Source organism: Physella acuta, unplaced genomic scaffold, assembly GCF_028476545.2.
Source record: "Physella acuta isolate Inbredline_101_S28 unplaced genomic scaffold, ASM2847654v3 ptg000131l, whole genome shotgun sequence".
In the NCBI taxonomy this organism is placed as follows: domain Eukaryota; kingdom Metazoa; phylum Mollusca; class Gastropoda; family Physidae; genus Physella; species Physella acuta.
In genome coordinates this window covers 758,934-784,574 of record NW_026731650.1, presented here as the reverse complement: position 1 = coordinate 784,574, position 25,641 = coordinate 758,934, and the positions used below count along the sequence as shown (strand labels likewise).

General features: G+C 39.6%; 1 protein-coding gene across 5 annotated transcripts; it reads right to left on the bottom strand.

Moving 5' to 3' along the window:
* Positions 1-31: 31 nt before the first annotated feature.
* On the bottom strand, positions 32-25,335 carry LOC131935090 (BTB/POZ domain-containing protein 17). Of its 5 annotated transcripts, none has more exons than XM_059291397.1 (8): positions 25,210-25,335; positions 9,633-10,143; positions 4,671-4,817; positions 3,581-3,867; positions 2,671-2,977; positions 2,026-2,214; positions 1,769-1,903; positions 32-1,502 (listed from the first exon to the last, which is right to left on the bottom strand). In XM_059291397.1, the coding sequence occupies exons 2-8, from the start codon at positions 9,894-9,896 to the stop codon at positions 1,293-1,295; spliced, it is 1,539 nt and encodes a 512-aa protein (XP_059147380.1). In that variant the 5' UTR covers positions 9,897-10,143; positions 25,210-25,335; the 3' UTR covers positions 32-1,292. The 5 variants fall into 5 exon arrangements, with proteins under 5 accessions (XP_059147380.1, XP_059147378.1, XP_059147381.1 ...); XM_059291395.1 differs by lacking the exon at positions 25,210-25,335 and adding an exon at positions 20,402-20,600; XM_059291398.1 differs by lacking the exon at positions 25,210-25,335 and adding an exon at positions 13,220-13,297.
* Between the last annotated feature and the right edge of the window lie 306 nt (positions 25,336-25,641).

The window sequence follows — 25,641 nt, the reverse complement described above, 5'->3', positions numbered from 1 at the left end:
CCAAAGCAAGAAACTTTGATTTTGTTTTAGAAGATTAGTCAAAGACAACAGGGCTTTGTGAGGCTACACACACATTTTAGACACATTTTCTATTGCAAGTACAGATTAGGTTAGGGACTTTACATTCAACTGTAGTGAGTAATCTGTTACCACAACTTGAATAACATCTGGGAAATCACCAAAAATAAGGTTTGGGACTACATAGTTGTAAATAAATTATATGTACATTTTAAAGTGGGTGTTCACTACTACCTATTGCAGTTGCATTAATACATGTAAAGACATCGAAAATAAAACCTCAGTCAGGTACACTGTACAGTTTACATTCTCTCCATGCAGAATTCATAACTTCACATCTTTGTAACAATTATTTAAGTTTTTACTTCTTTCATGCAGACATCATCAGCTGTAGTTGTTTGATATCAATATTTAACTTCACTTGATAAAAGCTCTTTGATTACTATTGCATTCATCAGGTCAGGTGATGTTAGGAGCTTCATCAAATGTGATGAAGTAGCCATTGACCATAAATATTTATCCCAAATACTAGCTTTATTATTTAAAAATTTGGAGTTAATTTGATGCAGGTAGAAAGGGATAACTTAGAGAATCTTAACACAGAACTTTGCCTGCACTGTATGCATATAACAAAGAGAGCAGCAAGCTTATGAAATAAATAGTCACAGCAGAAACTCAGATTTGGTCCATTAACAACATTGTTCATTGCACCTTACAACAACATGGAATAACATTTTGAAGAAATCTGGCCATGAGATTAGCCACTTCATTTAAGAAGAAAAATCTATTAACAAAGAAATAACAGTAAAATCTTACATTGTACAACAGTAGCATAAATATACAATAACTGGACATATTTGAAAATTAAAGCTGTCACAACTATAAATTTGTATTATTGAAAAATGTATGCTTTAAAGCAGATTAAACTCCAAAAACCAGAGCTTTTCCTTGTTTGTAGTTTGATGTCAAATGATTTTTTTAAAAACAAAACCATTGTGTGGCTCCTTCAGCAACAAACTTTGAAATATTTATTTCAAAATTTGTTTACTGGAGATGGTTTTTCAACAAGTTATTTGCTTCAAATATAGTCAGTTCTCAGGCCCTTACTGGTTTTTGTCACTTTCAACTGTCCAATGGGAATGTGAAGTTTTCCTCAATTTCTGAATTATTTTTATAACACATTTTAGTCAACATTTTTTGTAAAAACTGGCCACTCCAAATGTATGACCAGGTTTTTGTGTTTGAAAGTTTAAATTTTGTAAAAAAAAACCTGACTACTTTGGAATAGGTTTTATAAGCACAGCCATATTCTTGGACTGTTCTGGGTTGGGTACAGATGCACTCATGGTCAGGTTGTGACCACGGCAACATGTGGTCACTTCAGACTCCTCCACCTGAACTACCCGGTCATCTTGATTGGTGATGATGAGAACAGCCTGAACTCTGGCCTCACCTCCCTGCAGAGCTGACTCATGGCAGTAGATCTGGGGAGTCATACAAAACATGGGTTACATTTTTATTAGCTGACTCATGGCAGTAGATCTGGGGAGTCATTCAAAACATGGGTTACATTTTTATTCTTATGAATCATATGATCACAACAGGTCTCAACTCTATGTACTGTGAAGGAATATTATAGTTTGATTTATAAAAAATGGTAAATTGTATTTTGCCTTTTTATAGCATGTACTAAAAAAACGTAACACCACTCTAATAAATGTTGCTACTTTTAAAATGTTCAAACTTGTACCTGTAATGTCCAGACATCATTTGTTTTTCTGTATGTTATTTTCCACTCCCCATCTCTTGATTCAGATGGCACTGACCCAACATATGTACGTACATCCACTTGTATGCCATATCTCAATGTGTTTTGTAATCGAACCTAAAAATTAAAAAAAAAAAGTTTAGACCAACAGTTTATTAAGAAAAACAGAATTATAGTCCTACTCAGCTGTCTTAATTTGAGTATAAAATATCATCCAATAAGGACAAATGAACACCTACATTATCAACAGCTAGGTCAGTGTAGTTTCTGGGAAGGTAAAAATCTTGATCGAAAGAGACATCAATTTCTGATTGGTGAGGGCAAAGAGCACGGAATCTGTAGGCTTTGTTGATTAGTTTTTTCAACAAATGTCTGAGCTCTTTATCATTGTACATATCCCCCTTTTCAACAAACACCAACTCTTTCACCTAAACAAGATCAATCAATAATACTTGAACATACCAGTCATTTAGTTCTATCTTTATTTTAAGATCAAAATACTCCCCCCAACAATTTTAAATAAATAATTTTTACAAGTTATAGACCTACAAGTTTGAGTCATAGGTTGATGTAACAAGATAAAATTTGTTAATGAAGTTGCATGTAAAGAATTGAAGATTAATTTTTATTTTACAAGTAGATTAAAGCCATGTTAATAATTTTGAGAGTGTTGGATGAACATACATTTGCTAATGAGCAACCTTTTTAATTCAAGGTTAGATTGGTCTTAAGGTTTTCTGTCATGTGAAATAGTTGCCCGTTGTGCTATTCAAATAGTTAATACCAGTTAACTAGGTAGAAATAGCTTGGAGAGTATCAGTAAAGAAGGAATTAAGAGTGATGAAGTTTATGGGCTAATGTTATTTTTGTCCTGTGCACCTCACCTGCATCTGAGGAAACCTTATCAGGGGCAATAACTGCTTGGCATAATCGTGATAGTGATCCTTGTGGTCGTCTGAGTCGAGCCACTGCAGGAGTGCCTTGTACAGGATGTCCTCCCTTTGTATGACTAGATCTCCATTCTTCAACATGTCCCGAACAAAATCTAAATCCATGTTGTGCCATTCTGATGATGTGAGCAACAGTTCTGCATTCCATGCGATGGTCTTTGAGCACTGATGAATGAGTTCTTCCATGTGCAAGGCTTTAGACCAGGAGTACCAGTTGAGAGCGTTTTTGACCAGTGGAGATCTGCGAACAATTTTTGAACTTTTTTTATCAGCCTGATATTCACCTGATACCATTTAAAGTTTTTTAGAGTATCAGCATACAGAAGTCTAACGTCAGGCACTTAAGTGGAACCCCCCCCCCCAAGAGAGAGGTACATAAGACAGACCTGTAAGTGGAGTCTTCTCAAACAACTACAGCCTGCATGGATGTCTAGGTACATAGGAAAATTACTAAGTGGATGTTCACAATTGAAGCCTTATGCTCAACAAGGAGTAAAGAGCACACATTCTAACATTGGTTTACCTAGCAGATGTACTCACTGTTGATTCTTAAGGACAGACAACTCTATTTCAACTCTAAACATAACCAAAAATGTTCTATAAGCAAGGCCATTAAGGCTAATAATTCCCCAAACTTGTTATGTTGTTTCTGTTAAAACTGGATGGAACAAGAGGCATCCTAAAAAGTCTGGCAAAATCCCAGCTTTTGTAGAAGGTTCAAAGGTCAAGTTCATGCAATCTACCATGGCATAAACAAGGTCACCAAAAAAAGTCAAATTTACTTCTAGTCTATAGTTTTAACTTGAACACTTTTCAGAAAAAACAAGTCCATTGTAAGCCTCACCTGGTATGCTCTACCATGTACTGCGTACACAAGTTCTTCAAAGATATAACGCTATATTTATCAGCCAGACACAGAATTCCGACGGCTGATTCCACGTTGATGTTCACTTCTGCTGTGTACAGGAACCGAAGGAAGGTATCAAAATATTTCTGGCACTCCTCTGTTTCTTCTAGAATTATCTCTGGCAATCCTGCTTGTGACCAGTTCTTGTTGTAGAGCATAGTACGAAAGACATCACTGGACTTGGCTAAAACAAACTTGTGAGCGAAATAAGTTTCCTTGCCAATCTGGTGGAGCAGAGAACACAACAATCACTACAGTTGCTATAACCTAAGTAATGTAGCTGATTGTTCCAAAAGTAATCACTCAAATGCTAGATCTTGTTGGTAGAATTTAAAAGCAAATTTATAATATAAGTGCAGAGCTAGATCCACATAACTTAATGGGCTGTTAAATAACTTGTTGAAAATAAATAATATGATAGCAAATTACCTATTTGTATTAATAGAAAACAATTATCTCAAACAAGCCTATAGATTATTTTAAAATAAGATCAGGGGTCATCCATAAATAACGTCACGCCTTTTTTGACGATTTTTACCTCCCCCTTCCCTCCTCCCCTCTGTCGCACACGTCACAAAAAGCCAGACCCACCCCTAAAATGACGTCACACCTCATCCTACAACCCCTCAAAAGTGCAGTTGAATTTTTTTTTTAAACATCGATATTTTTCCAAAATCTTGCCCAAACTCTGTCAAAATAGAGTATTTTAATCAATTCTTGTTACAATTTATTAAAACAGTTTTCTAAAACGCAAAATAACGTCTAAAATTAGTTTTCTAACATTGCTTTTGTATAATGCAAAAGTGTGACGTCGCACCAACTGAAACCCCCCCCCCCCCCCCCCATCACACACCGTCACAAAATTACGGACCCCCCCTCTCCCCCTACGAGTGTGAAGTCATTTATGGACGACCCCTCATTAATTATGTTTAAAAAGATCTATTGTTGATTTGTGAAATCTATGATGTACTATTACGAAAACAAACCAAAACTTTTTACAGTGAAAATAATAGCCTGCAGCAAATACCTTGAGAATGACGTCACTGATATCCTCTTGGTTGTAAAACTGACCAACATTTTGAATGAAGTTGCTTTCGTCTCTTAAAACCCGAGAATGGCAGGTTGGCGGGGCGGTGTCTTGGGGTGGTTCAACTGTATCACATCCATCCATTACCTAAAATGGTACAACAGTTCATGATGGGGTTCTAGAAAGACGACATGAGGGGGGGGGGGGGGGGGGGCAGTAGTTTTCACTTATTAAAATTGCTTCACAAGTAGAGTCTACAGTCTACTCATGTAAGTGCCTTGTTTCTTTTCCAAAGACCGATACTTAACGTCAACTAAAATGAACTAAAGCTTCAAGGTGTAACGTATGAATTCGTCCATAGATCTAAATGGCGTCACTCTCATGAGTAAGGTTCGGATTTTGTGTCGTTAGGGTTGAGGGCTTAGAAATGGTGATGTCACACTTGCATTTTAAAGGATTTCTAAACAGAATTTTAGATCTAGAATCTAGATCTAGCAGTTATTTCGCTTTTTTTTTTCAAATTTAATTGTAATTTTTTTTTTAAATTGATCATATCCAAGCTTGATCTAAATCTAGATCCTTAATATTAAAATTCCACTCAAAAACTAGAATCTATTTATTTCACATGTAGATTCTAGATCTAGATCTAGATCTAGATCTATAAACTTATTTAACCTCTTTATTAGTCTTAAAGTAAAACAAGGTAATTAAAAAGTCTAGTGACAATTTTAGCGCAATTTCCTTATGTTATCTAAAAATAGCTCTGTCGTAACGAAAATCAAGAGCAGGGTTAGTAAAACCATTGGTTAAAATACATGTTTTATTTACAATAGAGTTACATGACTAAAAACCATTGCGCGCCTAGCTACTGAACGTGATGACGCACCATTGAGCGTGATGGCGCAGCTAATGAACGTGATGACGCGTGTGGTGTGGTTGGAAAAAATGCCTACTAATTCGGTCCAAATTTTAATTAATTAAAAAAAATTTTTGTGACCGAACGAAAGGATATTTTTAAAAACTTTCTTCGGCAATATTGTTCTAAGTTATGGCAGGAATCGATTGGTAAATGTTTCAAGTCGCTAAGTGGTCTGGTTGCCGAGATATGGGCCAAAAACTGCTTTTTTTCGAGGTTTTTTGGCTTTTTCGGGAAATCCATGAAAGAAACCCGGAATTTTTATGGCCTATGTTCATCCTCGTAACTTGCTTAACATAATTACTTTTGGAACTAGTCATCGATATTGCTCCGTTGAGGAGGAGATACGACTTAAAGCTGCGGACACACATCCATCCATCCATCCATCCATCCATTCATACATTCCCAGAAAAGACGAGTTAATAAACGCAATTCTCCAGAATGGAAATTGCGCTAAAAAGTTTTAACCGGGAACATGGCTTTTAAAAATCCGCGTGAGACTCAATGGCCAGATTTTTATGAAAAAAAGGTGTAAATTCAAATATCGATAATAAAGGCAGTGTAGTTTATCGAATGCGACCTTTCAGTTTGATAGGTGTAGTATCAAAGTTGCAAAAACTCTATGAATAGCGCTTGCTCAGTCCTAGAGCTAAACATTTATATATATTAATATATACATGCTGAAATAATAATGATATATCAATAGAATGGTTTTAAAATTGAATTTTACATTAAAGTAGGCCATATTTAAACCTTTTCTAACTTTATTTCGATCAGCATAATGTGTAAATATATTTTTTAAAGTATGCAAATCCACAAGGTTTAGATCTAGATCTATATGGTTTATATAAATCTACAAACACTAAATGGTGCAAACATTATGATCGCTTAGAAACGTCAAAAAATAAAAAATAAAGCCATCTTGCGTATTCTTAAGAACTACCTTTGGTTTAGCGTCTACATATTTCCTACAGTAAATATGGTAGAAATTGGTGCACACAGAACGTATCATAGAGCGAACTACTTAGTTAACACAAGCAAGGAGCAGACGATCAACACTAATCAGTCACGTGTTGACCTATAGGCAGTAATGGATGGAGGGAAACAATAGAGTCGTAGCACGAGAAATCAATAAATAGAAGTGAGCCAAAACATTCAAACATCACGAGACTGGTCATGTGACATGTGGTCTAAAAATAACATCATGCTGGCACATTAAAAATTCAACATATGGATTTTATAGAAGGTACAAACTATCGGGTGATGTTGAATGGATTAGCCTGTTATAGCGCCAAATATTGGGTTACAAAAAAAGTCTATTGATACAGGTATATGGACAGATGCTAAAATTTAATTTACAAAACATGGACATTAACCGCAATCCAATGCACTTAAATTACTTGTGGGAAAGTAAAAAAGGCGTCGACAGTTGTGGGCCCTATCTCAAATAATGTGCAGTTAACTACACGACGACGGTCTGGCTAATTGAACTGCCGCATCAAGCCAAGAATAAAGCAGGTGATCCCGTCTGTTCAGGCAAGCGAGCTGTTTCCAGACACACACTTTAATTAATTAGATCCGCGTAGAACAAGACTGATAAACTTCATACAATTAAAACACACGCCAAACAGAAAACAGAACTGTCCGGCCCACTACTAACTCGTCCATCCTACGGCAGCATCACAATCGTGTGGTGTCAACATCACAATCTTGTGGTGTCAACATCACAATCTTGTGGTGTCAACATCACAATCTTGTGGTGTCAACATCACAATCTTGTGGTGTCAACATCACAATCTTGTGGTGTCAACATCACAATAGTGTGGTGTCAACATCACAATCTTGTGGTGTCAACATCACAATCGTGTGGTGTCAACATCACAATCTCGTGGTGTCAACATCACAATCTTGTGGTGTCAACATCACAATCGTGTGGTGTCAACATCACAATCTTGTGGTGTCAACATCACAATCTCGTGGTGTCAACATCACAATCTTGTGGTGTCAACATCACAATCGTGTGGTGTCAACATCACAATCTTGTGGTGTCAACATCACAATCTTGTGGTGTCAGCCTTAGAATACCCGAGCCCCATCCCTATTATCTGTGTATTAAATTTATCAGCAGTTTAGATTGGCCACGTCCGTCTTCAATCAAGAAATCGATGGATTTCAAATTATTTGTGACCGCGGCATTTGCGCAGGGGTTATAAGCTTTACAACACGAAAAAGTGAAGGAAGGGGTTGTAGTCATCAATGGTGAGGATTTATTTCTGGTGATGTCTGAAAAACACGAGTAAGGCTGACAACAGTGACAACATACGAGCAAGACTCTAAGACACACGACAAAAGCTGTGGCACGCGACAAAAGAAGCAACACAAAAAATAACGACTTCGTATTGTGACCTAATTCTAACAAATCCAGCACGCAGTAGCTCGTGTTTACATATGCACAAATGGGGACAGTTACACCAATAACCCAGATCTTTCCGTCAACAAGAATGACCTTGAAAATATAACCCAGATGTTTGACCGATTTGAATTTTTTATTTGCGCTTTATCTTAAAGAGAACTGTACGGTTGGTTATTCAGGTTGTGGTCTTAAAAAATTACGTACACTCAAGAAAACATTTTTTCAGACTGCCACACACAGATTCGAACACTAGCCTAGACAGAATCGGTTAAAACATAGTTTTTACATTATTTATACTTTGTGTGGTCAGGACAGATGCCTTAATATGCCTTAGCCTAAATATTAAACATTAAATTATCTCAATATGTATTGCTAACTGTATTCATAGATTAAATAAAGAAATAGATAAATAGGGCCTATTGCATTTTTTCTTACACACTTAAACACTAAAACAAAAATAAACCTTTTAACTTTAACAGTACCTTCATGCTTAATGCAGTCTACCAGAATATCCAAAGAAAAATACTCAAGTTTCGCGCCCATGAGCTACTCTAAAACAACCTATTCGCTATGAACACTGGCCCACAGTCTTTCTTTGATATCCTACCTGGCAAGATATAAATAGCTGTATGACATCATCACGTGATTACCCAGCTGAGACGATAAAAACTTCGCTTTTTTATTTGCTTTTCAAAAAATCTCCATTTCTCCTCCCCCTTTCACCACTGGCGTCAGCTGTTCTTTGTCGGTTAAGATTTCTTTTTTTTTTTTTTTAAATTTAAAGTGTCCTTACTGATCCACCTTTCATGCGACCAGATCCGTTTATTTGAAATAGTTACTATGCATTATAAAGATCTTTAATACACCTGTCCCTTTATTTTAATTAGGGGTGGTCCATAAATCATGTCATACGCTTAGAAAAAAATTACTGGGCGGGGAGGGGGGTATACATTTAGGGCGTTGTACCACGAAACTTTGAGGGGGGGGGTAAATTTCAGGGGGTGGGGGCACTTTTTTCTCCGAGGGGGGAGGGGGCCGACTGAAATTTTCGGGGGGGGGGGGGGGCGGACACTGTTAAAAGTATATATTTTCTATATAAATTCCATTTCGTTCGGGGGGGGGGGGGGACATTACAAGAAAGAAAGTGAACAGGACATCAAAGGTGTTGGGCCCAGGTTTGTCAGCATCTAGTTCAACCTCACGACCCAAATAACATTTTATTTCAACCTCACGACCCAAATAACATTTTATTTCAACCTCACGACCCAAATAACATTTTATTTCAACCTCACGACCCAAATAACATTTTATTTCAACCTCACGACCCAAATAACATTTTATTTCAACCTCACGACCCAAATAACATTTTATTTCAACCTCACTACCCAAATAACATTTTATTTCAACCTCACGACCCAAATAACATTTTATTTCAACCTCACGACCCAAATAACATTTTATTTTATTTCAACCTCACTTCCCAAATAACATTTTATTTTATTTCAACCTCACGACCCAAATAACATTTTATATGAACTATTTCAACCACACTTCCCAAAATAACATTTTATTAAGACCCATCTCGACCTCACGACCCAGAAAACTTTTAAAGACAAGTGTACAATGCACTCACCGCTGGCTCAAGCTTGCTGGCCTTTAGACTGTCCGTCATCTCCACTGTGTCTGGGGGTGCAGCCTGGTCGACAGGGGGCGCTACAGGGGGCGCTACAGCGCCGACAGGGGCTTCGTTGGGGCTGGGACTGCTGGCGGTTACAGGCGAGCCACTGGCCCCATCAGCACGTCGGGGTGTCGGGTTGGGATTCGATGCTGTTCCTCTGGACGGGGTGTTCGACCTTGACCCCGACTGCCTCAGTGACGGCCGATGGTATTTCTGCATATCATTAAAAAAAACTACCGAAACCTTCTGATTGGTTGATGAAGCATGACTGCTAATTGGAGGTCAACGTTCAACAGGTCACCAAGTAGAATCAAATGTGTTGAATAAATACAGTAAACAAAGAATACAACAGCAGGAATACAACAGAGTCGCACCCTCAAAGAATATCCTTTTAAAAGTCGAAAATGATCCGAGAAACTTTTTTTAATTATGTTCAGTGGATTCAACCGTCAACGTTCAGTTATTTCTGTGGAGAAAAAGAAAGCGTCACTCAAGTAGTTTAATACATGCAGTTTCAAATGACCAACGAAGGAAGCAACATTGTTTTTTTTAACCCCTCGATAAATCATCTTTTATTTGACATTTTAAACAGGAAATTTCAAAGCCATGTGTAACAACAGAACTTTTCCGGTCTGCTAAACACGTCAGTTCAAAGAGGGGGGAAACTTGCTCTCCTTTTAAGAAGGTAAAATTCACGGGCTTTGTTTATTTATAGACCAACCTACCGTTACCTACGACTTACTACTGTACCAGAGGAGCAGTCACGTCCCCTGGTGTTTCGTTATTAACTTAACACCTTTTAAACACCACGGACAAGTGTCACCAACCACTCATCCACCTCTCATCAACTCACCTACCCCTCACCATCCACACCACACTACTTCCACCCCCCCCCCCCCATTAAAATCTTGACCACGTTCCAAACACCTTTACTTAGGACCCAAGGTTGTCAATCATGAGTCACGCTGACGTCACGTGTGTTACTTGGACAAATATTTCCCGTCTAATTTACCCGTGTGTGTTTTGAATGAAAGAAGTTTCTCAAGTTTGGGGTTCGTGTGTTGGGTTACAGTTGTACGTAAGGGGGGGGGGGGGGGTACAGTCGCCCACAGATTCACACGCTTTGCAGCTTGTCAACCACGTGACCTGCGCTATAAATAGGGCGTGGCTGAGAAAAGTATCTACAACATCAATACAGACTGCGTGTATTTCAAAGGTTCATCGGGTGCACACATTTCCCAGGCCTTCTAACCATGCCTACATACAGCAGCAAGGGTCTTGATACAACATTTTTGTTAACCTTCCTCAACTCTAACACCCAGTTTCTTCAATAGACGGGGTAAAATTGTATTCGTGAATATTTCTAAATGAATGTCAAAAACCATGATGTAAAAACTCACAAGTTTCCTGTTCTAGCCCTAACCGGATGTTGACACTATTTACTTCCCAATCACAGCCTTTTATTTCGCCTTCCTTGAGATTAATTTTATATTACCTGTGGTATCATCCAGTGATTATCAGTTAATTAGCAGGTTTTTTTATGCGTTGTTATTTTTCTCTTGATTTTTAATTTCATGTCTACAACAGTGCAATCATTACCTGTATCTACAACAGCTTTACCCAATCACAGTGTTTCTTCCAGACTTTTTTTCTCCGGGGTGGGGCACTTGAAATTTTCGGGGGGGGGGGGGGGGGGCGGACGGCGGACACTGTTTAAAGTACATCAGAGGCGTAGCGACCCTTCCCGGCGCCCGGGGACATACTTTCAATTTGGCGCCCCCCTCGGGAGCAAATTTTCGATTTGCACCCCCCCCCCTCGAACTTTTCATTTGCACCCCCCCCTCAAACTTTCGATTTGCACCCCCCCCCTAAGGTCGGCGCCCGGGGACATATGTCCCCCCGCCCCCCCCCCCCCCCCCCCCCCCCCTCGCTACGCCTCTGAAGTACATATTTTCTATATAAATTTCATTTCGTTCGGGGGGAGGCCGGTAGACTTTCTTCGGAGCCCCCCCCCCCCCCCCGAAGAGATGTGCGTGTGTACCTACACTACGTGAAACTTTACAAACTTCAACGTTTTGTAACCATGTACCCTAACACAGCATTCAAGACAGTGCTGTGTACTAAAGTGCTGTGTATATGGCTGCTAGGGTTAAGGTTAATGTTAGAGATGAGGGTTTAAGACAGTGCAGTATAAACGACTGCTAGGGTTAAGGTTCGTGTTGGCGCTAACGTTACCTAAGACAGTGCTGGATGTTGGGATTGATACGCTTAACGAGGAGTGACAGCTGACGTAGCATACACTGACAGCTGACGTAGCATACACTGACAGCTGATATAACACACTGACAGCTGACGTAGCATACACTGTGACAGTTGACTAGGAAAACAAATTCTTTCTGAGAACTGTGACTAGTGTAGTCCGCCTACACAAGAATCAACAAATCAACATTTCCCGTCAAGTTTTACCCAAGTTCTCTGACGTGAAAAGACCAGCATGTAATGTTCCCAGTCGCGCCCTCTCGTGTTTAAAAACGGTGAATAAATAAACTTGAGAATTAATTCAACGCCCGCCCGATGCGTCATATTGCTTTTGAACGGCCGTATCGGATAGTTTAAATACATTTGATTGACATTCATTCAATAAACAGGCCGGTAACTCTAGATAAAAAATCGCTCTCAGCAGTTTAAAAATCGCTGGTTTCGATTCTGCGACCAGGTGGGAGAAGCGCTGGGAAAAGTGAAATTCAGGCAGGTGGCCTACATAGAGAAAGTACGAAAAACTATAACTAGAAATATCAATGGATGATTTGAAGTGATCAGTGAACAATGGCGCTATTCGACGATACCATTTTCACTTTTCTGTCAACTGCACTGTTTTGGTGGCAGAAAAAAAATATGAAAAATGCAGCTACAAAGACAGCAGGCACATTTAATCTTTCCGTGGATGGGTAGAGGTGTCCACCCAATCAGGTTGTGGGGGGGGGGGGGGGGGGGGGAGAATCTGTCCGATATGGGAGGGGGTATCTAAATGAATTAACTAACACTACACACCACCAGTCAAGCCAGTCTAGTGAGAGCCATCCCTACTGTCTCCCTACCCACCATAAAAAGCTTACATCTAAGATTGTGGTCCAGTTTATTCTCTAATCGCCATAATTCATGTTGACGTTGTCATGTGCGCTAGACGTATTGCAGACGACGCCGTTAACTGTTGGCTGAGAAAATGAGAACCCGCGCTAAAATTTAAAGGATCAGTGAACGTCTGAGCAAATCGTCTGCTTTTCGGAGAAAGCATGGCAGACACGCATGGGTTCCCCTCTACAGTTTAGCCATGCATGGATTCCTCACACTTTACCTTGGCTAAATATACACTTTATTGTGACTTTATGGCTCTAATTTTAGATACGTAATGTTGTACTTATATACTTAATGTGGTACTTATATACTTAATGTGGTACTTATATACTTAATGTGGTACTTGTATACTTAATGAGGTACTTGTATACTTAATGTGGTACTTATATACTTAATGTGGTACTTACAAGTAAGACCAAATGTTCAACATTCCATACATATTTCTCTCAACGTTACAATTTTAAGGTGAAGCCTTAACCAACATGACCCCTTCCTCCCCGTTTAACTATTGTAACGTTTGTGTCAACGCAGACTTAGTCCATAGATCCCTTCTTTTAGTCCCTAACTTTATGGTTCACAGTCTACAAGTACCGACTTCGTTTAGTACAGCTAAAGACGAGAAGTGCCGGCCAGGAATCTCAAGAATGTCACTCAGGTATTCCTGTCACTTTCTTTCTCCCGGTAAATAAATGACCAGATAAGCGACACAACACGGTAACCAATGAATTTTCTTTAAAAACAGCTGGCACATACAGCAGACCTACACACTACTTCCATGCTAGTACACTACAACCTCGCTCTAAGAAACACATGGCTGGTTGTGAGTTGTATTCATACGTTCCTAAATCGTCTGATAGCCCTTGTGTACATGACGTCACTAGCAGAGTAACCATAAGTTAAGAAAACTTCACACAATATAGGATCTAGTTTAGGTAAAAAATCGATAACATTAACTTGTTTCGCTAAATTGTGTTTACTAGATATAGCAAGTGGTAATGTAGTTTCAAGAAAGTGAGTTATCCCTTTGGAATACAAAATCCGGAAAATAAAAAGTGCACAAACAATACTTACATGAATTGTAAAATAAAAACCAACCTCCAACATAAAAGATCGGTACTAGATCCCGATGCTACGTTCGTGCCCCTACCAGAAGTTTTGGTACTTAGAGGGTCCCGGCAAACAAAATGTTGAAGAGCCGGTCAGACAACTTTACCACCCTCTCAAGTTGTCGCACAGCCTGGGGCAATATTTTGTTGTTGGGGAGGGGGAGGGGGGGTCACACCAATTACTTGAGCTGATCCGTGACTAAGGTACACTCTTCTCACCATATGATTTTTGAATGACTGGAATGTCGAGATGGTAATACCACGGCATGGGTCTGCACGGGTGTAAAAATGTGTGGCAATTACACAGACGTGGAACAAGGAAGGGAAGATCTCTAAATAAAATGTCGACATTGGAAATTTTTCTTGGAATGGCAATCAGGGGAGCTAATAAGGATCTAATTTATCAATGGAATTTTTTTTCTTCTAATTTTAAATTGTAAATGCTATTCTTGACATCCGGATTAAGATAAAGAGATTTTTTAAGCGTTTTTTTGTTTTAAGAATATAAGACTAAATTAACTCCATCCCGTAGGCTAGACGGTGGACTACTAATTAAGTAGAATAAATTGTAGCTGAGCTTTGATGCCGACTTGGCGCAGAAATCCAATCTCATGTCGCGAGAAACCGCGAGATTAACGACCGGTATAATTTGTTGTACCGAGCTAATCCGATTTCACAAACAGGATATGCAGAATGTACACACAAAGGCGTGATTGGACACGCAGGATCACGTGTTTTGTTGCCCCGGGCAGAATCGCGCGTGTTGTCATGGTGACGAGATTTGATCAGATCCCAACATCGTCCATTGGGGACAACAACAGGGTGTCAACAACAGGGTGTCAACATCAGGGTCTCAACAAGAGGGCATAACAGCAGGGTGTTAAGAAGAGGGCATAACAACAGGGTGTCAACAACAATGCACCAACAACAGGGCATAACAACAGCGCATAACAACAGGATGTCAACAACAGGGCACCAAACCAACGAGGCAGGTTTGGCTATTTAGGGCTATGATGTATGAGGCAGCTAAGCGACTTGCTATCTATTTCTACAAGATGGCGGTGTGATCAGCTCTTTGAACCATGCACCACCATGAGATGTCACATCCTACTGGCCATGAGATGTCACATCCTGCTGGCCATGAGATGTCACATCCTACTGGCCATGAGATGTCACATCCTACTGGCCATAAGATGTCACATCCTGCTGGCCATGAGATGTCACATCCTACTGGCCATGAGATGTCACATCCTACTGGCCATGAGATGTCACATCCTACTGGCCATAAGATGTCACATCCTACTGGCCATGAGATGTCACATCCTGCTGGCCATGAGATGTCACATCCTACTGGCCACTGGCCACACGAAAGTTGAGGTCCGTGTTGATGACGTCATCACTTCTATAATTACTATGAAAAACACAACAACCCATTACCATAAGAAGGTTAATGGAGTTTTGCTGTTACATGTTCATGGATTTTATGGAAATTATGGACCAGTTTTGGCGTGGTTGTGTTTAGATGGTCTCACACAAGTAGAATTGTGTTTAGATGGTCTCACACAAGTAGAATTGTGTTTAGATGGTCTCAGAAAGTAGAATTGTGTTTAGATGGTCTCACACAAGTAGAATTGTGTTTAGATGGTCTCACACAAGTAGAATTGTGTTTAGATGGTCTCACACAAGTAGAATTGTGTTTAGATGGTCTCACACAAGTAGAATTGTGTTTAGATGGTCTCAGAAAGTAGAATTGTGTTTAGATGGTCTCAGAAAGTAGAATTGTGTTTAGATGGTCTTATACAAGTAGAATTGTGTTTAGATGGTCTCACACAAGTAGAATTGTGTTTAGATGGTCTTATACAGACAAGTTTTAAACATACCATCCTGGGGTGTTTACAAGACACGGGACAACACACGACTAAAAAAAAATATCGAACTACAACTGGCTAATGAACGATTCAAAATATCGAACTGGAACTAGTTGAAATATTGGCCCGAATGTCATAGTGACACCATTACATCATGACTTTAAAAAGTCTCAAGATGATGCTTTATTTACAATATTCAGTTGAATGTGATAGGTTCGGACACGAGAATATGAGAATTTGAAAGACTAGGGTATCGCTAGGTTGTAAATTGTAGAACAAACCAGATCTACGAGCTGAGCAGACGTATCGGGTTTACCAGCAGACGTGTGGCTCACATTCTCCTGCACTGCCTTATGTCTGGCCAGCACGAAGTCTCGGTAAAATCAATAACCCCAGTCTGGCCAGGCAACTGTAATCGATCAACGAGACGGGGTTATCTCACCCATGACGTCATATTTGGACAGGGTCTTAAGTAGTTTCGTTATCCAACTGGTAATGAACGGCCTTGACATTCGTTTGTAGATGGCGCTCGACGCACACCCTGATGGAGTAGCGGCACGGGGAGGGGGAGGTATCTATTTGATGGCACATCCCATGTTTAACGAAACATCACAAACTGGAACATCATATGTTTAACGAGACATCACAAACTGGAACATCACATGTTTAACGAAACATCACAAACTGGAACATCACAAAATGGAACATCACGCGTGGAGGGGGGGGGGGTGTACTCCCAGGATGTCAATTTTTCCTTCCATACAAACTAATAGCCTGCCCTGGGTGTCTAGGTATGAAGCATATACGGCTATGTGCTGGATATATTTACCGACACATCCCATATATTACATAATATTTGCCATGGCCAGAGAGAGCCCAATACAAAATACGTAACTTGAGTGGCCAACATTTGCAGCATCACCCCCCCCCCACCCCATAATTAGCCAAGAGCCCGTGTAAGCATCATGGTCAATCTGCCCTGTCCAGGTCCCACACGTGACACGAAAAAAAAAACAACACATTTCGACAAACGAGTACCCTAACAAATAACGGACAAATCTGAACTTTCATTTCAAGTTCGGACATAAGCTCCTCTCTAGAGGTGTAATCGACTAACATTAACACATTATTTAAGATGTGGATATCGATACCCAGCAGGCGCCAAAATATCGAAGTGGGACAACAGCTGGTAGATAATCGATTTCTGTATTAGTCACCAGCAAGGGTCGTGACCTTGACGTGTTGGTGTTTTCACCGGGCAGACGACAAAAAGTTAATCACAAAGATGGCCCATCAGATAAACTTCGTGTCGCCTGGGGTGAGCCCCCCCCCCCCCCCCAATCTATCACACTAAACATCAAACACCAACTGCCCATAACATTGTGTTATTGGTCTCTTGTTCGCACGCAATTCTCTATAGTCTATAGGTTACTTCACAACGAGGATGACCCAGGTAAAACTCAATATAACGAGAAAAGTATATTATTATTATATACAAAACCTATCAGGGAAAATGTTTTCGAAAACATAAGATTTCCCTCTTTCTTATTTTAAGGTTAAAACTTATGGTTGATGTAATGAATACAAATTTTGAATTAACTAAAAGGTCAAATGGTGGCAGTCCATAAATGACGTCACATTCCTGAAGTGTGTGTGAGGGTGGGGGCTTTTTATGTCCAGGAAGTGGGGTTTTGTGGTTCAAATAGTGTGTCGTCACAATTTTCCTTTTTTTTTAAGTGATTTTTTTAATTTAATTTTTTGAATTATTTTGAATACGTTAAAGATTTTTTTACAAATTGTAATAAAAATCAATCTATATACAAAACTGTTGACTTTGCTCAGTTAAAAAAAAAAAAACTATAAGAAAAAAGCAAAACTTCAATTTAGGCTTAAATGTGGCGTCATTTTTTTGTGTGACAATGAATTCGGGAGGTCTAAACCACTAAAAAAAATAGCGACCCCTAAATAGGAACAATATTATTTTAAAATGTGTTTCTCAAGTAAAACTTACAGCCAATCACCTGATCTGTGTATGGTCACGTGATCTCCATATGATCACGTGAGGACCGTAAAAATATCAAGTCGACACTAAGCAGTCAAACCGTGACATGAAATAGCCAGAAAATAATAAAGATACCAATCTGGAGTACCATAAACTTTAAAAGAAAAAAGATAGACATCTGATACACCATACTAAGAGGAGTCGTGTGTCTACTGGGTCTTGGTAGTGGCGTCACACAGTCGAGGTGGGAATGTGATCCGCACAGGGAGGCACTAGTTAAGGGGTGATCCTATTTAGGGGTGACAACATTAGAGGTGGCAAGATATAGGGGTGACAACATTAGGGGTGACAACATTAGGGGTGACAACATTAGGGGTGACACCATTAGGAGTGACACCATTTGGAGTGCCACCTAATAGAAAAATCGCAAAATTTACAAATTAACCTTAGCCATGTTGAAATAATAAAATGGTACTGGAAGGGTGTCACTGAAGAGGAAATACAAACAATGTTGGGTGGGGGTAACACCCCGAGTTATCTTGACTGGGTGACACCACACCTAGCGACGCCACTGCTAAATAACTGCTTAGCTCCAACTGCTTTGCGTTTTAATTTTTAACTGCTAGGAGCAATGCTGAAGGCGGAATGGAGATCGCGATTTTTATTGATCGCAATTTTTATTACACGTTGATGATCTGTCAAAAGTTAATTCATATTTTTACAGTCATATCTACACATGCGCGTGGAGTCGGTAAATGCTTTAAGTCAGCATAATAATATATACCACGAAATGTCCCTCAGCACATATACCACGAAATGTCCCTCAGCACATATACCACGAAATGTCCCATGTTTAGCACCTAAAACTTTACAAGGACAGCATATATACCATGATATTCCATATATTAAACATTTAAAAACAAGGTGCCGAGAGTTTTTGGGGCTGGTCGGTTATCTAGATCTACATCCTGATATAACGGTACAGCAAGTTGAGCAACCCACCCAGAACCCAAAGATTTTATTATCGTCCCCGAACATGTTGGTACGGCTAATCATAAGAACATTTTAGGGTTGACATCTCTCCCCCCCCCCATCCAAACATAGTTTTCGTCTTGTAGGAACTTCAAATCATTATTTGATCGTCACAAAAATAATTTTAAGCCCCCCCCCCCTCCCCATCATGTGCACCAAGCCTGATGTTAACATTCGAGCGTCACAGAAATCAATTTTTTAAACCACACCCCAAACACCAACATCAAACAAAAGAGCAGTCCATTCTTCACCATTCATCAAACGAGTTGGTTTACGTACCCCTCCCCCCCCCCCCCCCCCCCGTCATAAAATTGTCTCGCGTGACTGAATGTAGCAACGAGGTGTGAATCAAAAATGAAGTGAACCCCGAAGATATTCTATAACCAAATCGATACGCGTGTCCACAAAACGTGGTCTAAATACCGACTGTCAACAAATAATACGAAATCAATAACAATTTACATTTTTTGTCATGTATGTGTCAGATGTCAGCATATTTCAAGCTTTTATAGCTGTAGAAATATGTGGGCTTTTATTGGCGAGATCAATGGGGAACTCTTGGGCTTAGAACATAAAATAGGAACTTTTGACGTAATTGATTCAAAATGAACACCCACCCATAACAGAGCACATTTTCGTAGAAATGAGCAATTTACCAGACAGAAACAATAATAAAATGTTATTAATACAAAATATGTATATTGATTTCATTGTATCTATTTATAAGTGATGTGCACCTTGAACTTCTTGAAATTTTTTACTTTGTTCCTTGCACGTAAATTTATTTTACAAGAAATTACACACAATTTGTAATATTTGTCTTGTCCCACACAGGCATATCGAAAGTAAAGTTATTTATAATTTAAATATGGGCAATATAAGACAGTTGAGCAAGGCACCATGTACCCCCACCCCTAGACTAGTCACAAGGTAACACAAACCCAAACTCCTAGCGTTTCATGCAGTGTTTCTTCCAGACTTTTTTCTCCGGGGGGGGGGGGGGGCACTAGAAATTTTCGGGGGGGGGGGGGGCGGTAGACTTTCTTCGGGGGGGGGGGCGGGACACTGTTAAAAGTATATATTTTCTATATAAATTATATAAATTTCATTTCGTTCGGGGGGGGGGGGGGCGGTAAAAAATTTTCGGGGGGGGGGGGGGGGGGGGGGGGCGAAGCCCCCCCGAAGAGATACCTGGAAGAAACTGGTTTCATGGCGTGACTAGACTGAAACTGAAACATCAAGTTTACGTTATCTTTGCTCTGGCTAAATGACCATTTTCAACGGACAGAACATCGCCGTTACTAGATTCTATACATGTGTTAGTGTTAGCGTTGGTTAAACTGTCCGAGCTACTAATCAGGCTAAACAGGGCTTCTTTAGATCTAAAATATTTTTTTTAAATATCTCAGTAGCAGACGACACAACTTGCTCTAACCCGTGCACAACGCAGACGCCAGTGCAAGTATTGATCCAGATGTGTTGCAGACTACACGATCCGCCGTGTTGTGTTCACTACACGAACACCGCCGTGTGTGTTCTACATGCAAACTTGTAGACACGGACAATAAAAAATCTACTCACCATTTACAGTCCACAAACCAGTGTCCCAGTTCCAAAGGCCACTAAATCCAACCAATCGCTAGTTAGGAAAATATTCAATGCGATTCTGCTCCAAAGCGCAGTTGTTTGATCACATTTAATGGAATCGAATACTGTTAACATGAAAATGGCGAATCCAAGTACGAGTATAAAAAACTTGCAGACTTCGATCCGTCTAGTGACGTCAAGTCTTCATACAAGTCTGGCCGCCTACCCAGTCTTCACTGCGCAACTTTTTAATGTCGCTTCTGTCGTGTTGTCTCAACTATTTTGTCTGCACTATTAACATCTGCGCTTCACACATTTTTTTAATGCGTACTTTTAAAGAAAAAAAGATTTTCGTTTGAAAATAACCACGCAAAACATACGTTGAATATCTACTGTTAAAAGACCGTATATAATCCGATAACTAATGCAGAGGGCGTAGCGACCCTTCCCGGCGCCCGGGGACATACTTTCAATTTGGCGCCCCCTTGGGAGCAAATTTTCGATTTGCACCCCACCCCTCGAACTTTTCATTTGCACCCCCCCTCAAACTTTCAATTTGGCGCCCCCCCCCCTAAGGTCGGCGCCCGGGGACATATGTCCCCCCCCCCGCCCCCCCCCCCCCTCGCTACGCTACTGAACTAATGTAGCCAATATAACGCCAAAATAAGACATTTATTTTTTTAAACCGCCATTCCATACACCCCCACCCCCCCCACTCAACAATGAACTACAAAAAGTTTTGAACATTTGTATTTAGTGGGACTCACTGTTAATCATGATTTTACTCAGGATTTTTTTAAAAATAATGATAGATCTACCCACAAACACACATACAGTTTACTCAGGAAAATGTTTTTAAAATAATAATAGATCTACCCACAAACACACAGACATACAGTGCCTGTAAATCTTCTGGAAGTGAAACAGTAAACGAGAGGCAGAAGTGTTTGAAAGAATCAGATAATAACACAATTGTTACCAAACACGACTCTTGACCACCCCCCTCCCACACGATATAACAACATGATATAACAACAATATAACCACCACCCCACCAGTTTTGTCGCTTGCTTTGTGTTAAACATGCTCATGTATGCATGACATCAAACAATGACTCAACCTCCAAGCCAAGTCTTAGAATTAGTAATAACTACAGCTAATGTATTGCTATCAGCAATATGCCCCCCCCCCCCTCACACACGTTAAGAGCGGTTAGGCTAATCGGTTAGAACCGAGTCAACAGACCGACTAATCTAAATTCAACTATTTTTAAAACCAATATTTACCGTTGATAATATTTAAATATTGACACCTGTCAATGGTCCTGGCTAACGCCTTATGTGACGTCATCACTGTTTAACAGGGGTCAGGCTTGGAATAAATTAACCAGTCCGACCTTTGACCCGGGTCTAAGAATTTTGGGCGCCATGAGGGGGAGGGATGTTTAAAATATTGAGGCAGGTCCACAGATGATGTTCAAGCATAAATCTTCAACCCATCACACACACAGACACATTCACAGATAGAGAGAGACAAACACACACAGAGACATACACACACTTAGACACAGAAACACACAGACGCACACACACAATCACACACACACGTTTCAAGTTCTCAGCTTATCAAACCATAAAACAAAATCAGCAGTGTGCTACCCAGGCTACCTGTAGCAGGCTCAGTGCACAGAAGAGTAGCAACCAGCTGCCACACAGGCCATAAAAAGCTGCTGATGATTCGAACAAAGAACACCAAACACCAAATATTAATAACAGTGTCATTTAAACCATTGGCCCTAAACCAAATACTATTTTCACACCTAAACCCCAGTTGTTGTTTTTTCTTCTCATGAGACGTTACAGTGTGTTTTCATTCATGCTAACCATTGGTAATAGGTAACACTAACCAGTGGCGTCACTAGGTCCAGCGTTTACTGAAGGTGTCATCCGGTGCGGTAACGGATGGCGTCACCCCGTGAGTTAACGGATGGTGTCATCCGGTGCGGTAACTGTGGTGTGGTAACGTATGGTGTCAGCCCACCCATCGAACGTGTGTGTGTGTGTGTGTGTGTTAACGTAAGCCTATATTAAATCTGAAGTATGTGAACATATAGGCTTACGTTAACACACACACACGTATGTATATATGCACGCTTGCTCGAACAAACATACGCGCGCACGCACATACACAAGGAAATCTTTACTGGAAAATATCGCTGGTTTTTTTGTTTGATCGTTGTGAGAATGAGTCTGGCGAAACATATAAGGACATTTTTTATCACCTTTAGTTTAACACTTGGCCTTTTTTTGTTCGACCACATGCAGTTCTGTAGAGTACATGGACTATCCATGTCGCACCACCTGCACTTCTACATGGATTATCCATGTCGCACCACATGCAGCTCTGCATGGATTATCCATGACTCACCGCTGGGTTTATGGTCAGACACCAGGTGCCACAAACCATCAGACACACACACACACACACACACAAGCTTGGCTACAGCGGACCACATGTTGAGATTGAGATCTTTAACATCAGTTCGCTAGAATAGTTAAACCTTAAATACGCGTAAAGTAAATTTTAAAATAAAAACGTCCAATATAACAAGTGCATCTTTCTATATAAAAACAATTGGTTGCCATCTTGGTTTTCAGCAATGTTTTGACTTTTTGTTTGTTCCCAATAAAACCTGGCAAGTTTAACAGCTGTTAGAAATTTAAAAATGGTGAATGTGAAAAGCGATGAAAAAAAAACACGACACGAATGAATACACTAGGATGTAAACAAACACACAAGGCACTTTACATGCTAGCCTATAAATAGATGTCACACAAGTTTGAAAGGCGGTTTTTTTTATATGACAGCGGGAATTCCCGTATATTGAAAAATAAAAATATTTTATTTTAGACATAGGAACACAAAAGCGATTTTTTTTTCTATAAAAGAACATACGCTTACACAAGGAAATGGAGTGGTAGGGTGAGACCGATAATATACGACAATTATTTAAAAAAAAATAGTTTTCGTGTTTAAAAAAAAAGGCTAGATGACGATTGAGTAATCAGTTTTGTAAGAAAACACTTGATTATAGGATCTAACTTTTATGAGACCTACTTTATTACATTCATTTTTTTTCAATTGTTTAGATTTAGATTTACCATTAAGGTGAACCCTTTGTTGAGATGACACCAGTCAGAAGTATAGCGACACAGGGCTACAAACTTTAGGCTACAAGATATGATTTTCTTTTGTTTATCCTTACTGTCTAGGTTAAACCCTTACATTTCCATCAATCTTTAAAAAAATGGTCAATAGTATTAATATCCAGCGAGAGAAAATACAACACCAGTTCAGGTGGGAAAGTTGTTAGTGGCAGGAGTTAATAGCTTGGTCCAACTTTAGTTGTTGGGATCTTTGGAACAATTCAAATACAGTAGGCCATCCGGGGCATATATCATATTGTGGCCATATATCATATTGTGGCCATATATAATATTGTGGCCACATATCATATAGTGGCCATATATCATATTGTGGCCAAAATACATCATATTATGGCCATATATCATATTGTGGCCATATATCATGTTGTGGCCATATATCATATTGTGGCCAAAATACATCATATTGTGGCCATATATAATATTGTGGCCACATATATTGTGGCCAAAATACATCATGTTGTGGCCATATATCATATTGTGGCCATATATCATATTGTGGCCATATATCATATTGAGGCCATATATCATATTGTGGCCATATATCATATTGTGGCCAAAATACATCATATTATGGCCATATATCATATTGTGGCCAAAATACATCATATTGTGGCCAAAATACATCATATTGTGGCCATATATCATATTGTGGCCATATATCATATTGTGGCCATATATCATATTGTGGCCATATATCATATTGTGGCCATATATCATATTGTGTCCATATATCATATTGTGGCCATATATCATATTGTGGCCATATATCATATTGTGGCCAAAATACATCATATTGTGGCCAACATACATCATATTGTGGCCATATATCATATTGTAGCCATATATCATATTGTGTCCACATATCATATTGTGGCCATATATCACCAGTGTTTCTTCCAGACTTTTTCCTCCGGGGGGGCACTTGAAATCTTCGGGGGGGGGGGGGCGGGTAAACTTTCTTCGGGGGGGGGGGGCGGACACTGTTAAAAGTATATATTTTCTATATAAATTATATAAATTTTCATTTCGTTCGGGGGGGGGGGGGGGGGGGCGGTAAAAATTTTTCGGGGGGGCTTCGTACCCCCCCGAAGAGATGCCTGGAAGAAACAATGTATATCACATTGTTTGGTTGTATGGTGGACGAACAATATCACAGGCAGTCAAATAGTCGAAGTCGTTAGGTTGTTGTCAGAAGCTGTCATTGGTGTCAGTTATCGCTTGAGCTGTTGGCACATTAGTTTAGTCGAAACATCCTACAACTAATTAGTTAAATCTAAAGTTCTACAACTAATTAGTCAAGGCGAAACATCCTACAACTAATTAGTCCAATTAAAACATCCTACAACTAATTAGTCCAGTTAAAACATCCTACAACTAATTAGTCCAATTAAAACATCTTACAACTAATGAGTGCAGTTAAAACATCCTACAACTAATTAGTCAAGTCGAAACATCCCACAACTAAACCTATATCAGCCACACTAAAACACATCATATATGTGTAGCCTACACATCTCAGTCACCTGACAAAAGCCACCATAAAGCTAATGTTATGTAACATACAATAATACTTACTACATGCCCTGAAAAATGTTCCCATACTAGAACTGACCCTTGGCCTTTGTCGTCATATGACCTGTTTAAGGTCAAAGCAACTGTAAAAAAATGTTCCTTCAAAAAAATAATTGCCGTGTTGTGATGTAAACATAATAGTCACGTGATGTTGCGTCATATGACACATGGATGCAAATAGATCGTCTTTAGGGTGATACAACGTATAGCTGTGTTAAAGTTTTTCTGGTCTAAACCTAAACGCAGGGGACTGACTAGAAACTGCCAACATCTTTTAAATACTACAATACTGAAGAGTAAAACATAACGAATTCAACCATTTGTTTTAGATTTTGTGTGTTGTAATTTTTTCTATGACGGTAAAGTTCCACATAGAGCACGGTGGCAGTCCTGTGTGTTGCTGATCTGTTTGTGACTGTGGTATAAAACTATGGG

What these genes read in the sequence shown, in the direction of transcription:
- LOC131935090 (XM_059291397.1), bottom strand. Translation starts at nt 9,896, where the DNA reads ATGCAGAAATACCATCGGCCGTCACTGAGGCAGTCGGGGTCAAGGTCG. An exon ending in CTGACCTAGCTGTTGATAAT is followed by an intron (nt 1,904 to 2,025) that starts GTAGGTGTTCAT and finishes TTTAATTTTTAG; the next exon opens with GTTCGATTACAAAACACATT. An exon ending in ATGATGTCTGGACATTACAG is followed by an intron (nt 1,503 to 1,768) that starts GTACAAGTTTGA and finishes ATGACTCCCCAG; the next exon opens with ATCTACTGCCATGAGTCAGC.